The sequence below is a fragment of the Myripristis murdjan genome, chromosome 5 (genome assembly GCF_902150065.1).
Source record: "Myripristis murdjan chromosome 5, fMyrMur1.1, whole genome shotgun sequence".
NCBI classification, from domain to species: Eukaryota; Metazoa; Chordata; class Actinopteri; order Holocentriformes; family Holocentridae; genus Myripristis; species Myripristis murdjan.
The window spans coordinates 28,367,733-28,388,552 of record NC_043984.1 but is presented as its reverse complement, the minus strand read 5'-3'; the positions used below and the strand labels follow the sequence as shown (position 1 = coordinate 28,388,552).

General features: G+C 41.9%; 2 protein-coding genes across 3 annotated transcripts; both read right to left on the bottom strand.

Moving 5' to 3' along the window:
- Positions 1–67: 67 nt before the first annotated feature.
- On the bottom strand, positions 68–15,049 carry grm6b (glutamate receptor, metabotropic 6b). Of its 2 annotated transcripts, none has more exons than XM_030051602.1 (11): positions 14,604–15,049; positions 12,238–12,880; positions 8,111–8,327; positions 7,151–7,286; positions 6,760–6,914; positions 6,127–6,267; positions 5,826–6,026; positions 4,926–5,065; positions 3,821–4,444; positions 3,418–3,729; positions 68–1,715 (listed from the first exon to the last, which is right to left on the bottom strand). In XM_030051602.1, exons 2-11 carry the CDS (start codon positions 12,766–12,768, stop codon positions 1,476–1,478), a joined length of 2,697 nt encoding a protein of 898 aa, XP_029907462.1. In that variant the 5' UTR covers positions 12,769–12,880; positions 14,604–15,049; the 3' UTR covers positions 68–1,475. The 2 variants fall into 2 exon arrangements, with proteins under 2 accessions (XP_029907462.1, XP_029907461.1); XM_030051601.1 differs by having other exon boundaries at positions 12,238–12,824.
- An 824-nt stretch (positions 15,050–15,873) lies between these two features.
- On the bottom strand, positions 15,874–20,338 carry comtb (catechol-O-methyltransferase b). The gene is made up of 6 exons (XM_030052669.1): positions 20,221–20,338; positions 18,565–18,736; positions 17,082–17,199; positions 16,733–16,926; positions 16,334–16,465; positions 15,874–16,243 (listed from the first exon to the last, which is right to left on the bottom strand). Coding segments are annotated over exons 1-6 (798 nt in total). The 5' UTR covers positions 20,223–20,338; the 3' UTR covers positions 15,874–16,063.
- Between the last annotated feature and the right edge of the window lie 482 nt (positions 20,339–20,820).

Below are 20,820 nucleotides of genomic sequence, written 5' to 3'. Positions count from 1 at the left end.
TGAAAAATGCACCACACAGTAGCTGGTGAATACATTTGTATGGAAAAGGCTGTGCCAGGACAGAAGGTACTCTTCAAGAAAAAATATTTTATTCAGTAGTACACCTGCAAAACCTGAGTTGTACATTATGATCAAGTAACAAAAAGTACACTGCAAATAATTTATTGGCAAATTTGTGTCTGTTTTTAATTCCCAACAGTTCCCCCTTTCTTTTAACACAAAACACGTGTGTGTGACCATACTTGGTTTATGAATTATATATTTCTAGATGAAATATATTTGACAAAAATAAGTATTTATTGCAATCGAGATGGACCTTTTCTTTTATGGCACGAAATCAGATCAAATGCAGCTGCGATGGAGTGTAGCTCTAAATATGATCCCACAGATGAGGATAGCAGTACGTGTGATTTTGTTATGTCACCATACAAACTAGCCTTGGAGCATCCTTATTGACATTTCTTTAAAATGACATGGGGAAATGCCATACATTGTTTTGCAAGGTCCTTCCCCATCCTGGCAAAGTAAAAGTGGCCGGAAGAACACAAATACCCTGTCTGAAATGTCTCTCATCCTGTTTGCAACGATAGATTTGCTGTTTCCACAATAAATACATTTTTGTACCATAATAATCACACACATAACATACCGCTAGGATTTGATTCAGATAAAATGCTTCCTTGCTTTAGTGTTTGGGTATTTAATGGTTGCATTGTGTTTAGTGATTATAATTTAGTGATTAGAGTCATACCTTCCCATAGGATTTTCTCAGTAATAGTAACAGGACATGGTGGTGCATTTTTAAAAGCTAGTTCCTTCCACAGCAATCAGAAGAAAAGAGTTCTGCGTCACAACACCCCATACAAACAGTACAGTAAAAACATTCATGTACACAAACAACACAGTCCATGTAGTGCTGTCAGATCCAGTAAACAACCAAGCTTCATTCTTCATTCATCCCAAGGGATTCTGCTATACATCTTCCTGTAGGGCAAAGGCTACCGCTTGAGCTTTAATGTTTCCTAAAGTCCTAGGGAGAATTAAAACTAACAATGCCTCCTTGTCATTTTGAGATGTATAATAAGATGTAATTATCAAAAAGGGAGGAAAAGCATAAATGTTCCTTGCGGTCCAGTCAAGATGGCCCAACATCCTGTGTGTTGCTGTTCTAAGAAGCTGTCTATTTAAAAGTTTGTCTTTTTTTAGATGATATATAGGATAGTTGATGAGCAGTTGAGCATTTCCACATTCTTTTGTGCTTCATTCAAAATTTGGATGTGAGAAGAAACGCCATCCAGGAAACCAAATCTTAAACAGCACGGTTTAGTCTTTGCTTTGTGTTCGATCCACGTTTCTTGGTTACAGGAGAGAAAGACAATGACTAAAGCCGTGTCATTGTTTTGATCATCGACTATCGCATGGTGGGCTTGTGAGGTTACATGATGAATACTTGCCCTCATAGGATCTGTGCCGTTTCACTGCGATCTGTCCGGCTCGATCTTGGACTCTCCGTTCTGTTTGTCGTTGGACTTCTGAGAGAGGTGCGTGGACACGGTGGCAGCCTGCGCCACGGCTTTGAAGCTGCGCTTGCGTTTCTGGACGTTCTGCTCCGGGTGGAAGATGATGGTGTAGACCTTGGGGATGTAGAGCATGCCGAGGGACACGGTGGCACTCATGCTCATGGACACTGTCAGGGTCATGGTCTGGATGAACATCTGCAACAGAGGCAGAGCAGGACAGAGATAGCCTCAAATACCTGTACATACACACACACACTTATGACCACAGTCACTGATGTATGGAATGATTTACCTGTTTACGTTCCCAAATTTACTTCTGATTATCATTTATGATTTCGAGAGCATCTGTCATTGCAAAGTCTATAAATGATGTATGCTGGCATTCATGCTGCTGTCAACTACTTTCTGCTTGCATTATGCACGGGTTCAAGAAAATACAGTATATGTAATCTCACAGGTTCCCTGAATGCAGCCTTTATAACTTTCATTTGGAAGCATGGGAGACAGTGTTTTTTGCCTGGGATGAATGATTTATGACTTGGTATATGTGCTCAGGAAAAGGGCTCTATTTATGGGCTTTGACTATGTCTATGTCCTACCTCTATTGTAAATCCAGCAATAATAATGAGACCTGACTTCTACTGAGGTCTGCCTCTAATAAATTATGAACTCATTATTCAAGCAAACTGTATTTGTCATGAATAAATCAACCCATGTGTCATAAATAACTTAAGATATGCGTATGTGCCATAAATAAACTATAAATTGTACACTACCTAGTGCATATCCTCAGCTGCACATCCTAATGGCTCACAAACTGATGTCCACACAGTATATTTTCCTTTATCATCTTTGTCATGGTATTTTATTGGTCCTTCTCACTGACCTCTCCATTTATGAAAGGGGCTGCAGTAATGAATGGGTGACCATCTGAGCATGTTCAAAGTGGCCCATATTTATGCGCCTGGCCCCAGGCAAGCAAATATACAGTTTATATGGCTCGGTAACAATAATAGGCTTTTCAATATTCAAACACAATGGAGTCCACTGAAAGCCGAAGTCCATCAAAAGAGGGATATCTCGTTTATTGGCCAGCAGGTAACCTCTCTGGAGAAAACATTGAATACAAACTGTGAAGAAACCAATCCTACGCACGACTTTGTGCAACTGCAGGCCAACGAAATGTACTCAACAACACTTCTTGCTTACTTATACGAGTCTGAGAAAAAGTTTGACTTGTCCCCTAAATGACAGAGAACACTTTTGATATTCTAGGTCTTCTTCGCATCAATTATGCGGCACATTTTTTTTTTTTTTTCAGTCTACAAATGTAAAACTTTGTTACAGGTCTGTTAAAAAATCACCTCTACTTTGATCGGCCAGATGAAAGTTACTGTTGCTATATTTAGGTCTTTTCTAAGTGGTGATTAATTGAATGGGATGGCTGAGTTGGTCTGTGAGGGGCCCCTACCGTCCCTGAGCTCATCTGACCTCCTTTCCCTCCTCCTTTCCTTAATTCACTTCATTTCCATTTGGAGGAAGTGAAAAGAATTTTAAAGCACCTCGGGGTTCAATTGTTTCAGCCTGACTGATTCCTAATAGAAGTCTATTAGTGCAAGCATATCTCTATTTTTCAAATTCTCCTGATTGTCCTATTGCTTTGTGACAGCAGAAATAGCCCACAAGCCAAATTAACCTCTGGCATTCAGTACAGTGAATACATGATGTACTGTGAGTACAGCAGCCAGCAAATACAGAGCGACAGACAACAAACCCAGATTTCAGTTCAAGCATCAGAGCCATTAGGTTAGTCGTTGTTATTGTAACTGTATATTATTATGCATTGCGTAACTTGGACTGGCAAACAGAATCTCCTGTAAAACGTCTAATTTCCCACCTTCTCAGTAGATTGTGCTGTGCCGAAGAAGATGGGCACAAAAGCCAGCCAGATGATACATGTGGTGTACATAGCGAAGCCAATGGGCTTGGCCTCATTGAAGGTCTCAGGAACTCCTCTGCTCTTGATAGCGTACACCGTGCAGGTGATCATCAGCACGAGACTGTAGCTCAGACACAAGATGAGGGACAGATCGGACATGTCACACTTCAGGAGTCCTCGGGCAAACTCCGGGTTGGGTGGTTTCTGCTCCTCATAGTCTATGATGGTATGTGGGGGCATCACGCCAAACCAGATGAACACACCAAATACCTGCAGAAATAGGAGCATTTAGCATGAGACTGATGCATGACAAAGTTAGAGCCTACAGTGGATATAGCTAGTGTATGCTGGAGACACTTACTTGCACTGAGATGAGTATAAAGGTGATGATCAGCTGGGAGGTGGGGCTGATGAACTTGGGGGGCGTGACCGATTTCTTGCCCTGTTCGAAGATGCGGTAGATCCTGTTGGTCTTGGTGAGCATGGCTGCATAGGCGATGCACATACCGAGCCCGAGCAGCAGCCTGCGGAACGCACACACGACCACGCTGGGCTCGGCGATCATGAGGAAGGTGATGAGGTAGATGAGGAAGATGCCCGTCAGCAACACGTAGCTCAGCTCCCTGCCAGAGGCCCGGACGATGGGTGTGTCGTTGAAGCGGATGAAGGTGGCGATGACTCCAGTGGTGGCCAGGATGCCCAAGATGGCCAAGAAGACGGGGATGATGGCCCAGGGGGAGCTCCACTCCAGTTTGATGATGGGTGTGGGCCGGCAGCCCGTGCGGTTCTTTAAAGGTCTCATGTCAAAGGGGCAGGTGTCGCAGTTGAACTCATCCAGCTGGTACTGGTAGCCGTCACAGAGCTCGCAGTGCCAGCAGCAGGGAACGCCTTTTACCATCTTCTTCCTCTCACCAGGCTCACAGGGAAAACTGCACACCGAGTCAGGGATCCTACGGTCACCACCTGACCACTGCATTTCCTCCGACTGGGATGGGCACACATACACACACTGTATTAGTACAGTATTAGACCTTTCCTGACCCCTAACAATAGCCTTCACCTCTACAAGCACAACATTAGCCCTATGCCTAACCTACACCTTAACACCAACCATCTTAAGATCCCTCCCATCAAGGCAATCTCAGGAGGCATAAATGCAACATATCTGTGGGAAATGGTTGCCAAAAGATAATTCAAAGTTTTATTTAAGGGCAGCTTTGCAAAGTGCAGCTTTCATTCAATAAGTTGTCAGTTTGCAAATGAAACCTTTACTGTTGCTAGGTCACCAACCCCATGAAGAACCAAATAATTCCAAATGATGATGCAAAACCAACTCAGGATTTTCATTGGGTGGCTCTCCAGCCAATGAAACTGCACCGAATTGAAGTTGCATTCAAGTTGCACCATGTAAAGTTAGCCTGAAGTGTAGTTTGTGCATCAAATGGACCAAAAATAACAATATTTACATTGAGTCGGAGGTGATTTGTCCACTGGCCAATGACTCTGTAGCCAGGGTTGCTCACGTTAGAGAGCTGGTACTGGAAGATATCGTATCGACCTGGAGCATCTCCGTTCTCGTTGAACATCACTCCGGTTCCTGCGCTTCCTGTTTTGATAAAGACACAGACTTGTCTTGCCATCAAAAAAGTGAGTCAAAAGCGATAAAAAAAACAAATTCGCTCTATGCTGGAAACGTGCGCCTCCATCTTAGTGGTGGAGAAACACCCACACACCATTGAACACAGCTTATGCTTGCTTGCTTTGGTCTTATGCAATCATGTCAAAGCTGAGTGCAGGATGCTCTTTAGTCAATTCTATCTTCCATGCATACAGTCTTTCAGTGCTCTCTGGTCTGTTGCCTTAACATGATTGAATGTTCCTCCCAGGTCCCTGCAGGCGTTCAATCAGCAAAGCTCCCATACAAGCCAAGGTCACCCAGCAAGAGGAGAGAACATTCCATACGGTGACTTTTTTATGAAAGACGTGGATGAAAAGAGGAGTGTTGTGTATGGAAGAGAGCAGAGAGGCAGCCCTGGGGAGGGGAAGTGCTTTGAAGAAATGTGCTGTGTACTGTGGCTTGGTACATTAGCAGAGAAATCTCAAGGCTTATCCAGAGTGCCGTCTTCAAACTGACCTCGCTTCTACACTTTTCTCTTTAAACCCCACGCTGTGGTGAAGCAGAAGTGGGGAAAACGGTGTTTTTTCCATGTAAATCTCTGCCTGCCACTGCTTAGGCTTTGCCTCTCAATGTGATCACTACTGTTAAACTCTTGTTTTATCTAAATCACCAGGCATTACATAAATGACAGATTTTTCAATAAAAGCAGAATGGCAAGCAGAAAAAGCTCTTAAAGTTGTACACTTACCATTGAAATTGACAGAGTGAATGTACTGGAGGAGCATCCTTCCCTCCACAGGGTCCATCTTGTCACAGACACCCATGTAGCCAGGACACAGGTCCAAATGCATGCTGTGTAAGGCATGGGCCATGGCATACACAGCATCAATCACAAACTGCACTTTCCCCTCTTGTTCATAGTGGGACTCTCGACTGATTCTCTCCTCACCTGGCAGCAGACAAAAGTGTCTTTTCATTGTAACAAATCACAGAATAATCACAGAAACCTGGCAATAATAATAATCGTTTTTCGGTCAAACTGTACTTACCTGTACATTTTCTTCTACTGGAGTCAAACTTGACACCAGGACGTGTTAATTTACACTTGAAATCATCCTCCCAGAACTCTGCAAACCAGATGTTTCTCCTGTTGTTTTCCAGAGATCGCGAGGTGAAGTACTGGTCAAACCCTGAGTCAGTGCAACAGATGCAGCATTTCAAAGGATGGTCACTTCAAATCACATGGAAATTTTATGAGCCACTTTGAACTGTGGCCCTACTGATATATTTTTAATATATACATTTAAGGGGAAATCAGAGTTTAAGAAGTTAAATTGCAGCACAATGGCATAGGATTGAGGAAAAGGTTGAGTTGAGGCAAAAGCAGAGTACGGTGGCCCGAAATATTGTCTCTACTCTAATAATGTGCATGAGTTACTTTTAAAATTTTCTCATGCACACTATACCCAACATTTGAGAGGACAGTGTACATAAGGGTTATATTAATACCTCAAAAAATAAATCACCACCGCAAAATCAAAACAACATTTATTTTGCTCAAAAGTTGTCGCATTTGTTTCAGATTCAAAAGTCACACATAAATCAGGCGATACTGTCTGTGGATACCGTCTGTTGCCTTGTGAAAGTTAAACGCAGTATTCCTCTTGAAATACTTGACATACCATCAATGGAAGCTCTTTTGGGCAGGATGGTGACGGCGCCCTCGGCCACATCCTCCTGGTCTAGAATAGGGGAGCTTTTGGCCCCCCAGCTGTCAGAGCCAACAAATAGGAAGTGGCCGGTGAGGTTGGCCCTCTTTGCTGCCTCCAACACCCGCCTGGAGAAAGACATCATACAATCAATAACAGTTTCTATTTCACTTTTCTATATAAACGTAAATGGCTGAGAATATTTATCAAATGGGAGCTCTAAGTTGTTGAACAGTCCTTGAGGGCCACTTCAACTTACAATTTCATGGATATTAGAATACCATACAATCAAACACAAAGCATCGTGTTTGACATCTGACTGATTCCTGTTCTCTGATATCAAAAGCAACAACGTGCGACTCACTTGATGTCGTCTTCATTGGCAAAGATGATGACCCCGCGAGCGTTGGAGGTCTCCATCAGCCTCTTGATGATCTTCTCAAACTCCCCCGGTCGGGGCTCTCTGGGAATCTTTATGGACTGAGCAATACACAGCCCCCCTGCACCAAAACACACAGGAGAGAAGTCAACACATCAGGAAATCCCTCTTCACCAGGAATTTACAGCTGCACCGCTGCACTAACTGTTGAGTCGGCATCATGACTGATACCTGTCAAGTGAACTGGACATCATTCAAAAGTAATTAGGGGTATGATTTTTGTTAAATCTACATTCTCTACATTCTGGTAATGACATTTGAGCTTTAAAACGCTCGGTTCTCTCAGGATTTAATGCTTTCCATTGCATCTCAAGTGGTTCTTATGGTTTCTGTTATGGCCAATACTGGATGCAAATGGTTCAAATGATGGCTCTGTATTTGTAGCTGTATTTGTTTCTGAGGTTTTGTGATGGTTTATAATGGTTTCCCTAATGAGTTGTAATGGTTTCTGTTTTGTGAGGATTTGTACTGGTTTCCATTATAAGGTGTAAGAATTTCTAATGGTTTGTGATTATTTGTAATGGTTTCCATAATGAGCCGTAATGGTTTCTACTGGTTTGTGTTGGTTCTGATTATGGGCTCTGTTTTCCAAGGGTTTGTGATGGTTTACTTTGGTGTCCAATATAAGTTGTAATGGTATTTAAAGTTTTACAATGATTTATAATGGTTTCCATTATGAGTTGTAATGGTTTCTATTGGTTTGTGATGGTTTCCAATAGAACCCCAGTGACCACCACACAAAACAAGATGTTCCACTGGTCTCCATCAAACATGCCAAATACACAAATTACTACATGCCATCAGTGATTACCACAATTCCCAATAAGATCATCAGAAATATTTGTAATGGTTTGTAGCACTCTCAGCACATCTCAGATACAGAACCTGCTTCTCTGGATATCTGGAGGAAGGCGTCAACACCGCTTTCTCCGTAGTTGCCCTCAGAGGCCAGGGTGGAGACGTAGTTCCAGCCCATGGCTTTGACGATGTCCACCATGGCCTGGGCCTGGTAGGAGTCGGGAGGCACCACACGGGAGAAGAACTCATAGCGGCTCTTGTCGCTCAGCTCCGGAGCCGTGGAAGCGTAGCTGATCTGGGGGATCTGAGACACACAGAGGGGTCGCTTGTGAAAAGAGGGTCGGGTCAAGCGGAAAATAGGACTGGTGGCGAATATTAGGCCAATAAGTGAACACAAAGGAAGATGAAAAGATGAAAAGAGGCGCTGAACCATGTATGAGGACGATGCGCCACTTACTCTTTCCATTGTCTAAGCAAAAAAACTAAAAAGCCCATGAATGTAAGCCTGTCACATAATACCTTGAGTTGACAAGTTGCCAGACATTAATAGAACCAAAATTGCACTATCATAGATGTTCATCTCTTGTACAGCCAATGTTCTCTGTAATCCTCAGGATTGGGGCAACTTTGCAGTGTGATCTACCCAGATCTGGTTTGTGTTGAGGATATAGCCAACATCATAGTGAAATACAGATGGTAGGAGCCACTGCTGTAAAAGCATTTGTTTGAAAAAAAAAAATGGATGAGAAGATTAATTTACTGGTGTGCTACTTCCTTAATGACACAGTTTATGTCGACAGCCTCAACTCTGACCCTGCTAATGCTGGTCTTGCTGGCTTAACGTTCGGTCCTCTGGAGCGACGAGGAAAGAAAGGTAGACACAAGGGGTTGTGAAGGGAGAAGGAGAGAGGAGCGAGAGAACCATTTCACAGATTATCTGGAAGGATTATAGGGGTTTTAGTCAAATTACGTTAAGCACAGAGGGAGAGAGACAGAGATCAAGAGACTAGAAAAAGGTTAGCATTTCTCAGCTGTAAGCCATACAATATATTTAATTCTGATGGCCACGCGCAGCTTAAATTTGCTGCTCTGCGTCAACCCAGTCCAGTCGAGCACAAACTTACTTGCCGTACACCACGTTATGGACCACATGGTCATCCAGTGGTGCGCAGACTCTGCATTAAAAGCTATAAAATTTTGTAATTAACGAGACAACATATAATCTCCAAACTAGGCCCTACTCAAGGCATCTGCTCCCATTTACTTTCTGAAATCAATGAGCCATATTAGCAGCGCCGGTATCTCATTACAAAGCAATTTTGCTGCCGTCATTACGCAAATCAATAATCTATTTGTGAAGGAAATTATAAATGTGCGTGCACTTTGAATTGTTTTGTGAAGCTGAATTTTCATTGAATTTTTTTTTTTTTTTTTAATGCTTATTACTTATTATCCTTCTTCAATACACTCATGAGTTCTGATGTCTAAGATTTAGGAAAATTAAATTTATCTGTGATTCAGATACTGAAATATTGTTTGACCCTAAGTCATAAGCATTACCCTGAAAAATTTTCTAGGTTTTCTCCAGAAATGATCATGAATGCTTTTTAAAGAGGCTGAATCATCACTACTACATCATAAAACTGTATTAATTCAGACTCCCTAAATTACATTGGAGATGAGACTACTGATTAAAACCAATTGCACTACCTGGGCGTGCATTTTGTGCACACCAAATGCAAAGAATGACTTCAAATGATATAGTTATATGTACGGCTGAACAATTAATAAAAATATAGGAAAATTGCAGCACAGCCAAGTGCAATATCCAAATCAGTGGAGATGCTTTTTTTTTTTTTTTTTTTTTTTGACAAAAGTAAAATGTGACAAAATGTCTTTAAAAAATAAAGTAGCTACAGAGATGCCCTGGCCTTTAAATCATATTTTCCACATATAAGAAAACAGGTTTGTTTGGCACTGACCCCAGCAGAAACCACATTGTGATTTTAATAGTTTCAATACTTTCAATGAAAATGAAAATTATGATGCAAAAATAGTGAGTTATGTCTTAATCACAATATCTGTCATAATAACTAATATGATGATTTGTTTTGTTTTGGTTTGTTTTTATCAACCCATATGTGGTGGCCACTGAAACCTTTTCTACAGTGGCAGGACATAAAGAGATAATAACATAAAGAGCCGGGAGATGTTCAGTGTGCCGTGAACATCACTTTAGAGGCATCCGGAGAGTCTGGGGAGAAGCACATATGGACGATGGGAGGAAACCCACCATTTAGTTAAATCTACTCCACACCAGATAGACCACAAGTTGCTGATATCCTAGAATCGATGTCATCCCTCTGGCCTGATGCTCTATTTTCAGCCCATGGTCCTGAGCTGCTGAGAGGGGCTTAGTGGAGGATGGGATCTATAATTCTGTAGTTAACATCTGCCCCGTATGCAAGCGGCTTCCTTGGCTCTAATATCTCCACCATAAAGAATCCTGCAACAAGTAGCATCCATGGAAATCACTGATATCATGAATGATGTATTATCAATTTGATAGCCAATTTGAGCCAAGCCAGAAACGTTTTCTTGTCCTACATAGTTATGTCTGGGTTTCCCGCTGACTATGGGCCTCAGTAAGTATGCCGGTGACGACATGACATAATGTGGGATTTACACAGACTCAGTGTCCAATCACTGCAATGAGCAGCGCAATCAATTATCATGGGTCAATCATCTGGGAGAAAACTCGACTGCACATTCAGCAGACACTCAACAAATGACAAGGATTAGCTTGTGAAGGCCACCATTGATGATGGATTCACAGTGTCACTGAAGTGTAACTGTGATATTATATTACTGCTCCAAAAATGACTTAAAAATCATATCACAAAGAACATGCTCTGGATAAAATGTTAGTGTCGCCTGGCAAGAAAAAAAAAGGTCATTTCCAATATTATCTGCCCAAGTTTCTGAATGAGGCTGTGTGTGGATGCAATCAGCAAAGTTTATAAAATCCACACTTGAATTTCTCTGTCCAGCGGGCGCCCATTACATCACAAATCAGTGATGGAAATACCTGTGAAGCCCTAAAACTCTAATGGTGTCCAAGAACACTGCTCCAGATTAGCAGCAGAGTGGACTAAGCATCAGGATTAGCTTTTATATCTACTCTCTAATTCTCTTTTTTAGGTTTAAGCTGTTTTTCATTATCTTTTAGCTGAAGCACTTAGATTATTTTTATCATTAAAATTATTATTATTATCATTATTATTATAAATGAAAATTCCTGATGCTTTGTGAATGGTCAATAAAAATATTAACAAATGGCTTAATGTATGAACAATATGAATGAACAATATTCATAAATTATTATTATTATTAATAATAATAATTATTATTATTATTTATTTTACTGCATCAAATACTGAACCCCACAAATCTGTAATAACCTCCAGTTTTGTTTTGTTTTTATTTGTACTGGTTAACTTGGGCATTTTAAAAACCCAATTCTAAATTACCATGATGGAATGAAACTGTTTTTGATTAATGTTTTTGAAACTAACTTACCTTTTTTATTATTATTATTATTATTATTGTTCGTGGACCATGGTGTATTCAGCTTTTTGTTAGTGTGACTCTTGCCAGACATTTTCGCTCCACTGATAATGAGATTCTGCTTCAATGTGACTCTGAGGTGAAATAAGTTTAAATAAATAAATTAATTAAATTAAATATTAATGCTGAGTACCTGAACTAGTTCTTCAGTGAGGTAACTGAGCAAGCACGGATAAGTTCAACAAGATTTCAGCCAAACTCAAAATCAGTACTACGTGTGTGTGTGTGTGTGTTTGTGTGTGTGTGTATGTGTGTGTGTGTGTGTGTGTGTGTGTGTGTGAGCATGCCCCTTCCTGATACTGAGTAAACACAATCCATGTTTCAATTGTCTCAAAGTTTAGGGTTAGGGTTAGGGTTAGAAAAAAAAAAAAAAAAAAAAAACTTTCTCTAACATGTCTGTCTCTCTTTACCTACTCCTCATCTGTTATGTTTGGTATGGATTTATTAAGAGAAACCAAAAATAGAGATTAGCTTTTACCTTGATTCACCTCATCAGTGTACTTTATGAAAAGGAGTGAGGATTATTTTCTACATTCTGTGCATGATGACTGATGTTGGTAAAAGAAAACACTTCACAGACTTCTCACCGCAAACAGTCTGAGCACGTTGGCCACCATGATGGACACAGAGCTGCCAGACGCCCCGATCACACCGACCACCCTCTCTGGTTTGGGGATAATGGGCGGCTCTCCGTTGGAGCAGCGCACATCTGACGTGTCCTTCTGGATCAGGGCCTGGACGAAGGTGAGCGACTGCTCCAGGGCGTAGGTGTCTCTGGAGCAGGTGTCCAGGATCCGAGCGCCCAGGGTGATGTTGGGTAGCAGGTCGGGGTCGCTGTTGATCTGGTCCAGGGCGTACAGCATGGCCTCCATACGATGGATCCCCTTCTCCTTCTTGATCTCCCCGCAGGGCACCCCAACTGGCCCCCGCGAGTGCACCGGGAACAGCCCACCCAGTTTGATGTCGCCCTCGATTCTGATGGAGTGAGGCTGGGTGCCCTGTTGGGCCCACGCGCCTGGACCGAGACCCGCCAGGAGCACCCACAGCAGCCGAGGCCATGCCTTTAACCTGCATCCAGACGGGGCGCTGGGCTGGGACGAGTGGGCCTGTGATGTCATGGTGATAGTCAGCAGAGGTACCTACTGCACCAGGCTTCTCCCTCTACCTTTGGCACCTGGAGACAGTCCAAGAAGCGGCGTTACTGGTCTCATCATAGTTTCATGCCAAAACCTGAGCAGTGAGATGAGGTCATTTTACCATTTTGAAATGTTTCCAACATCATGTTCTCTGTCTTCCCCACAAAGAAAACAATATCTACAGCCTGCAGTATGTGTCAAACTATTACTATTACACTAATTTCCTTATAAGGGAGGAAAGTTTCTAAATGTAGACAGGACACTGCAATATTCTTAAACTGCCAACACAAATTTCAGTAGAGCTTGCACAGCCATGTAAAACCTAGGGTCTATTTTTGTGCATTAGCTCAGAGCTGAGAACATAAAATGAATATAGAAGATAAAAAATGGTCAAGCTGTGGCTTAAGAGAATATTTTGGACAGAATTTAGGATAGGACAGAGGGAATATTGCAGGCTTTTATTATGGACTTCATCTGAGAGCACAGAGCATGATGGAAACACTATAAATTTTGCAAAACAGAAAACATCCAGTGAACTGTCGCATTTCATGCTCCAAAGCTGGAGGAGGTTAATTATGTCCACAATGCATAACAGGTCATCCACAACCTCATCACTTGTGCAAGTAGTGCAGCCAGATCCCATGAAAATTCGAATCAAATTATCAGAGATTAGATTGGATTGAATTTGGATTGAGTAGGCTTTATTGTCCCCGAGGGTCAAATTGGTTTGCAAACAGTCATCAGCACAACCAATACACATCATAAAAATAAATAAAAGACATAAACAGATATGATAAGCATACAGTAGATGTGATCATAATAAAAGTTGCAGTGAGCTATAAAAACTCTCCAGTCCATCAGTCCTTTGTTAAACTGTGTACGTGCAATAGCAACTAGGCCTACAGCTTGTGTAAAAATCAAATATCTGAGGGAATAATGACCTGATATCTGTTTTATTTGGCTCTCCTTGGAAAAATGCACCGAAACTTGAAAGTCAAAACTCTGCACAAAGTGGGGCTCCACCAGGGTGGCCTTTGCCCTCTGAGTGGCTCTAACTTGATAAACATGGCCAGGATCATTCAAGTTGGTGCCGATGGTCTTTTGGCAAAATTTAACAATCTCTCCCTGCCTATTTTTGTCAACCATACTGAAGTTGCCAAACCAACAAATCATCGCAAAAAAAGTTAAACTGACTCAATAAAACATGATTTCAGGAGCGATCTGTCAACATTTCTCAGCTTTCTCAAGAAAAGCAGTTTCTGATTGGCCTTTTTGCAGATGGAGTCGGTGTTGGCATCAGAAGTCGGATGATGCCCAGGCACCTGTACGGGCTAAGTGTCTCCACAGCTGTGCCACTGAGAAAAGCAGGTGCAGTGACAGGAGGGTTTCGGCAAAAACAGGAGGGTTTCGGCAAAAGAGATAAATATGCTTAAACACTCATGTTTCACAGCAGGATTTTGGGAGCTACCCAATATCCTGTTCAATACGGGCTAATATTCATGGATGAGATCAAAAGGTATTAAGGCCATGTTTTATAAAATAACAAGATGAATTAAATGAACATGGTTTGCATGCATAAATTCAAATTTCCTTGAATATTTACAAATTCTCTCAGAAGATGCAACTGCTGAAGTTAAACTTTCTTTTTTGAAGCTACACATCAGAAATACTACTGCAGTCTAACATTTATAAATTGTGACACTTGTCAAGTTGAGTTTGTGAAAATAATTTGAATAAATTTTTCAAAATGTGAATCTAAGCCGCATAACATAAACAACTATCGCAGCGGTAACATGCAGTACGAGCTGACTTCTTACCTGCCCATTCCTCATTGACCAGTCTTAATTTCATCCATCACACGAGCTCCTCCAAACAGGCCTTTATCCATGGACCAATATTTGATTATATCCAGAGGCAAAGCTCTCGTCTCCTCACCAAAGGTAAATCCTCTATCATCTCAGACAGCCTTTGTGCTTTCTCAAAATAACTAGAATGGAAATGAAACAACGGTATAAAAAAAAAGGAGTTTTGATTTAAAAAAACAAAATGAAAACGCTGACTTTCGAGGCTTTAGGGTGCAGCATCATGGCAGAATCAGGGAAAAGTAGAAAAAAGCACAACATTATGCCAGTGAGATTCTACAAATCACTGCCAAATCCCTTAAAAGCTCTCTCTCTCTCTCTCTCTCTCTCTCTCTCCCCTCTCTCTCATTCTTTTTTCCCGTTTGCATCTCTGTCACAGGCACTCCCACCCCTCTCTCTCTCTCCCTCTCTCTCTGCTGACCCCCTCACTCCCTTACTCTCTCTCTCTCTGCCTCTCTTTCTCTGTTGAAACCTCTTCTCGCTCTGTCTCTCAGCGCACTAATGGCCACAGATTGGGATTATCATGTGGGCGTCTGTGAAGAAAGCCCTAGGTGGACTAGCCCATATTTTTTTCATAGTGCTGAACGGAGCGCAGAACCCTCCCCCTCCGTATGATGGAACTCTGTCACTTTGAGAGATTAGATAAGCAGTGATTTGATTCATACATACACTCACATGCACATGCACATACATGCTCACTGTCACACACACATTCATACCTTTTAATGTTGCAGAATAGGAGGACAGAAAATAGGTTTCTGCACCAGGCAAAAGCAGCTGGATTCCCTTTTTTTTGATACATTATTGATTTTAGTCCCTGCTCTGGGAAAACAGGACATTTCTTTCCAGCTCTAGGTTCACTTATTCAAACATCCAAACACCCAGCTATTCTGGTTCTAGTGATATTGCCGGTGATATTGCTTTCCTCGCTGACAAATGGCACTTTTCTCAACAACCCATCATGATGAAGTATTTAACTGAGAGTAGATTTAGTACGATGAAAAGCAAATAGTTATGAAATGTTATCCAGCGTGCAGCTCAGCGCCCGTCAGTTTTACAAGTGTGAAAAGAGGACCACTACTGCCGCCTACTGTCCCAGTTTAGAAATCTCATCACATCTGCCTCACAGGATTCACCATGGCAAAAGTACTCTACAGTAATGCAAATTAATCCCATCATCTTGTGTTTCCAAGTAACAAAGTGCACACAATGCAAATGATTTGTTCCTATTATGTTATTTTTAATTTCAGGTTCATGTAACACTAAAAAAAAAAAAAAAAAAAAAAAAAAAAACAGGTTTAGCCAATACACATTAGCCTCTGACATCAAGCAATCTGGCATCAGCTATCAAGCGATAACACAATGCTTCACCACTATGAGCAGTACCAGTGTCACAAGAGACAGCGACTGTTAAACTACCCTAAGAAGACGGACTTCTCCAAGCCGTCCAGTGCTTTGGTGTACTCCAGGTGGGATTTGAAGAAGCAGCTTTCATAGCGCTGGTTGCCTCGGATGTATTCCAGGTACTCGGGAGCTCCAGGGAAGATGACGTTGTCTGCCAGCAGGACGCTGCCTTTCCTGAGGAGGCCGCACTCCTGATGAAAAGGAGAGTGGGTGTCATGCAAGGTATTTGGCTTTTAAAAGTGCAAAGTTTGGTTAGTATGAGATAAGCATGTCAGACTTGCCTCCAGCAGCTTTGTGTCAGGAAGGTAGCGATCCTTCCAGTGGTCAAGGAAAACCAAGTCAAAGGTTTTCACACCATAATGCTCCTTCATTTTGGGGATCCAATCCCCTGATGCCCCCTCAATTAGTTGCACCTGGGGAAAAAATGTGCTGTTACCACCTGAGGCTTTGTAAGATTTGCACAATATAAACTGAGGGCAGGCTCAATGTACTGGTTCAGGTTCTTTATTAATAGTGCTTTAATAGTACAGTGTGTAAGAATGGATTGTTATGTATGCATGATTTTTGATGACAATTATGAAGAAACATTTCCTTAAGTGGACAATAAAATATCTCATCCTATGTAACATTTAATTCATTTTCACTGTTGTTAAAGTTCATCTGATCACGCTGGGCTTTACCTTGTCCTCCACTCCTGCCCAAGCAATGACTTGGCGAGCAATCACAGCATTATGGGGGTTGAATTCAAGAGTGAAGAGCTTGGCATTAGGGGGCAGCAGGCTGGCGATGCGCACCGTGGAGTAGCCACAGTAGGTTCCCAGCTCCAGGACAGTGGAGGGGTTCACCTCAGAGACCACTGAGTCCAGAATGCACCCTGTGGAAAACAGCGCAGACATTCAAAAAAAAAAAAAAAGAAAGAAAGAAAGAAAAGAAATAAACAAGGAAGTAAGGACAGGAACAGATTAAACCTGTTTAAGGAAAGTAATCCTATTCCTTTTAGATATAAAAACACACAGAGTGACTCGATACCTTTCTCATCCCCCACATTCATGGCCCATTCCTTGTTTCTGCAGTACTGGTCGATGGCTTTGACCACACTGCGAGGGTCTCCTCTAGTGGCATTCTTCTGTACTGCACCCAGAATCCGCTGAGGGGAGCGGAAAAAAAATTAAGAGCATTTTACTTTATCCTTTTTTTTTATTTTCACACTCATTTTAACACTGGCATTTGACACACATTACTGTGACATTTTGAAAGTGGAATACGGTTTGGGATGTTTCTCTGTGTACAAAGTGTCATTGCACTGGCCAGGTTTTCCCAGTTTATCCAGGGATTTAAACCAGCAACCTTCCAGTCTGCTTCTCTAATCTCTAGGCCAGTGTTGTTTGAAGTAGAGTCCCAAGGCCCCCAGGGGTACTTGAGGGGTTTCCAGGGGATCCTCAGCAAAAGGAAGAATAGTTTTATTTCACAAAAAAAAAAAAAAAAATGTAATTCGCTAGAAATTGTTGGGATGCAAAAAAATGTATGAGTGATTATTCTAACATTATGCTTTTAAGTCACACTTTGAATCTATTTGTCAGTGTTCAAGTATGACATCTAGACAATTCACTACTTCACAAAAGACAGATTTATTTCACTTGAATGTGGGTCCACAGCTTAATCCAAGTCAACTTGGGGGGTCCAAAACAAACAAAAAAATAGTTTGAGAATGACTGCTCTGTGCGTCTTGCCTTACTTGAGCCTGCTCCACTTGTGTGTGAGGGCTCAGATTTCTAGGTCAGCAAAATGTGTCATGTGACAAACTGGGTGATGGTGCGTAAGTTTTGGCCCACCAATAACCTCAGCCCTCCTCTGAGACCATTCTCAATCCCCTCCTGAACTGCCCTTGACTACCTGCAGCACCTGATGTGTTGATATAACCCTCAACAATCCCAGATACAAACAGATCTGATTAGGGGTTAAAACTCAAGCTGCAACGTGCATGGAAGCTCATATTTGCCAGCAAAATTATTGTTTAAACAAACTGAGAACACACACTCAGTAGCTTACATTGTTTTTGGCCCTGTATTTTTTAAATGAACCTGCATTTTTTACTTGTTCATATCATTACAGTCAAGCACTGATAAGACATTATGAATGGTTTTATACCTTAGACATTTATAACAGTTCATATACATAGCATCTGAGTACTTGTTGATAGTTTACCAGCAGTTTATTACAGCTACTTCTATTGTATTATGTGCTACATGCTTTAGATGTGCTTGCATGTATTTCATAGCAAGTGTTACAGACATTTTTTTCATTAAGTGTTATAAAGAAATGTGGTTTATTTAATGCATTCATTCATTGTCTTTTGTCAGCCTTAACCCCTTCACTGCCAAAATGCATGTTCCTCTACTTACAAACTACATCAGACAAAATATTCTCATTGGAAAACAGGGATCACAAACTGATAATGCCTGTGTCAGGTCTGATCTTTGGGGAGGTGAGTGGGTGCATACTGAAGGCGCACCTGAGGCTGCGTTGACTGGGTCAGTGTGTTCAGCATCCGCTGAACAATGGTCTCATACCATATCAGCGTCAGTCCTGCATGATACTGCACAATGGAGGGGATCACCCACCGGTACAGAGCATACAGCACAGCTGCTCCCCCGGTGCAACTATAAAGAAGAGTCAGCCACATCCTAGAACCACACAAGATACAGTTAACATCAGTTCAGCATGGTATAAAGATGTAATATGTTGTTATTTTTTTGACAGACAGTGTTGTGGCGAATAAACCAGAAACTGAGCAGCAATGACACAAACACTTCCATGAAATAAATGGTTATGGAAATCAAGGCCCGTAGCTCTCATCACTACCCTCACTCCTTTTGTGTTGGGCTAATGAGATGGGTGCTTACTATGCAGCATATGACACTCCTACTGCCCCTGTTTTCATTATCATGCATCTGCTGCTGCCAGGACCAACACACACGCAGCCACACCATATCAACGTAACATCATATCAACACAAGCAGACAGGAAATTTCACCAGCCCTCAACTACAATAAAAACACATTTTTAAAAAAAGCCCAACACAAAGGACGGTGTGTGCTTCACCACTTAGGTTGTTACACAGCTTGAATATTTTGTATAGAGGTGAAAGGGAAAACAGAACAGAAAGGGAGAAACAAGCTCATCTAGAATATTAAACAAGGGGTATCTCCTCTGTGGGAAAGCACCAAAGAGCATGGCAGGAAGCTCTTGTACCCCTCATTGATGATTTCACTGTGAAAGAGCAAAGGTGGCTGAGGTAATTCCTCTTGATTTGAACTTTGAGTTGCATGGCAACTGGCGGAGGAGTTAAGAGCTGCGTAGCAAAAAGCCACGGCATTGGGGCGCAGCCAACCTTGAGTTTGGCTTTGACCTAATGTAAACAGACATTTGTTGTTGAGCTACAGCAGATCTCCAGAAACAGAGCTGTGCTTCTACCTGTATACTTTATTACAACTGCTTTTAATGTCATGTTTAGAGAGAGAGGAAGAGAGGGCACTTACCTTATCAAAAACACAAGTGGTTCACTTTGTAAATACACATGAATAGTAGTGTTTAGCAGCAAAAAAAAAAAAAAAAAAAAAAGAATACAGGCCTACTACTGATCTCACAAGTATGAACATTTAAGATGGATATCCCCCAAACAAATAGAGAAAATGGAAAGGATGTTTGAAGATTTTACAGACTTGGGGGACTGCATAACAACAAATTACATTCTTTGCATGCTCAAATTGAGGCCTCAGTAGATCAAACACTCAAAACTTCTCAGGTCACATAGACACAGGGAGGAGACCGAGATTACATGCATGTCTAACTTTTCAAGTTTGCACAACTAAATAGGCTGCAGGCGCTGAATAGATTACTGCCATGGGAAATGGCATGCAGAGCTTCACAATGCAGCCAGCTTTAACATAACACATGGTATTTATAGTGGATCATTTTTATGCAAAGTTACACCGCCAACTGCGGGCACATTTTCTGTAAACGTGGTCAAAATGAGGAAACGGCAGTAAACTGGGCCATGATCTGCCTCCCTGTGCGCGATACTCATGTACAGAAAACTTATTATGAGGCATACAGCCGGTGACCATAAAGCATCTCTGGCTAACGGGTAAGAGAAAACGAGGCTTACATGAGGGATCCGGGTCTTCTTCACACCTCCCCCCTGTTGCCACCACCGACAGAGTGAAAGCTGTTGCACCAGGGAGTTTCTATCACCAACATATGCTCCTCTTTGCGTTTTCATAGCGCTGACTCCTCCCTCCGCCCCCATCCATTCCCCCGCCTGAGCGCTGCTGAATACTGTGAGCATGTGAGGAATGCCTCGCAGAACAAACCCGGCCGGGAGAGCCACAGCCGCGGCCACATCCAGGCCGAGAGGCAGTGCCGCGTGCACGCACGCCCCGCACGCACATAACTTAAACCTCAAGGGGCTGCGGGGAAGGACGGAGAAATGATGCGGCTCGGTTTCCACGGGATTATTCCAACTCAGCCACGTAATCTGATTTATTTGAGTTTAGAGACTGTAATTTGATTGCTGTTAATGCCATTATCTGCGACCGCTTCTTACGCAATTATGTGACATACAGTTATGATGAGGGATAATATGATTTGATGTGTAAAGGTGACTGCAAGAATCCCCCTCCCCTCCCCCCTTCCAAAAATAAATAAATAAATCCATTTTATATCTTATGTCTTATATCTAGGCATCAAAAGTTGCATTAAAATTCAA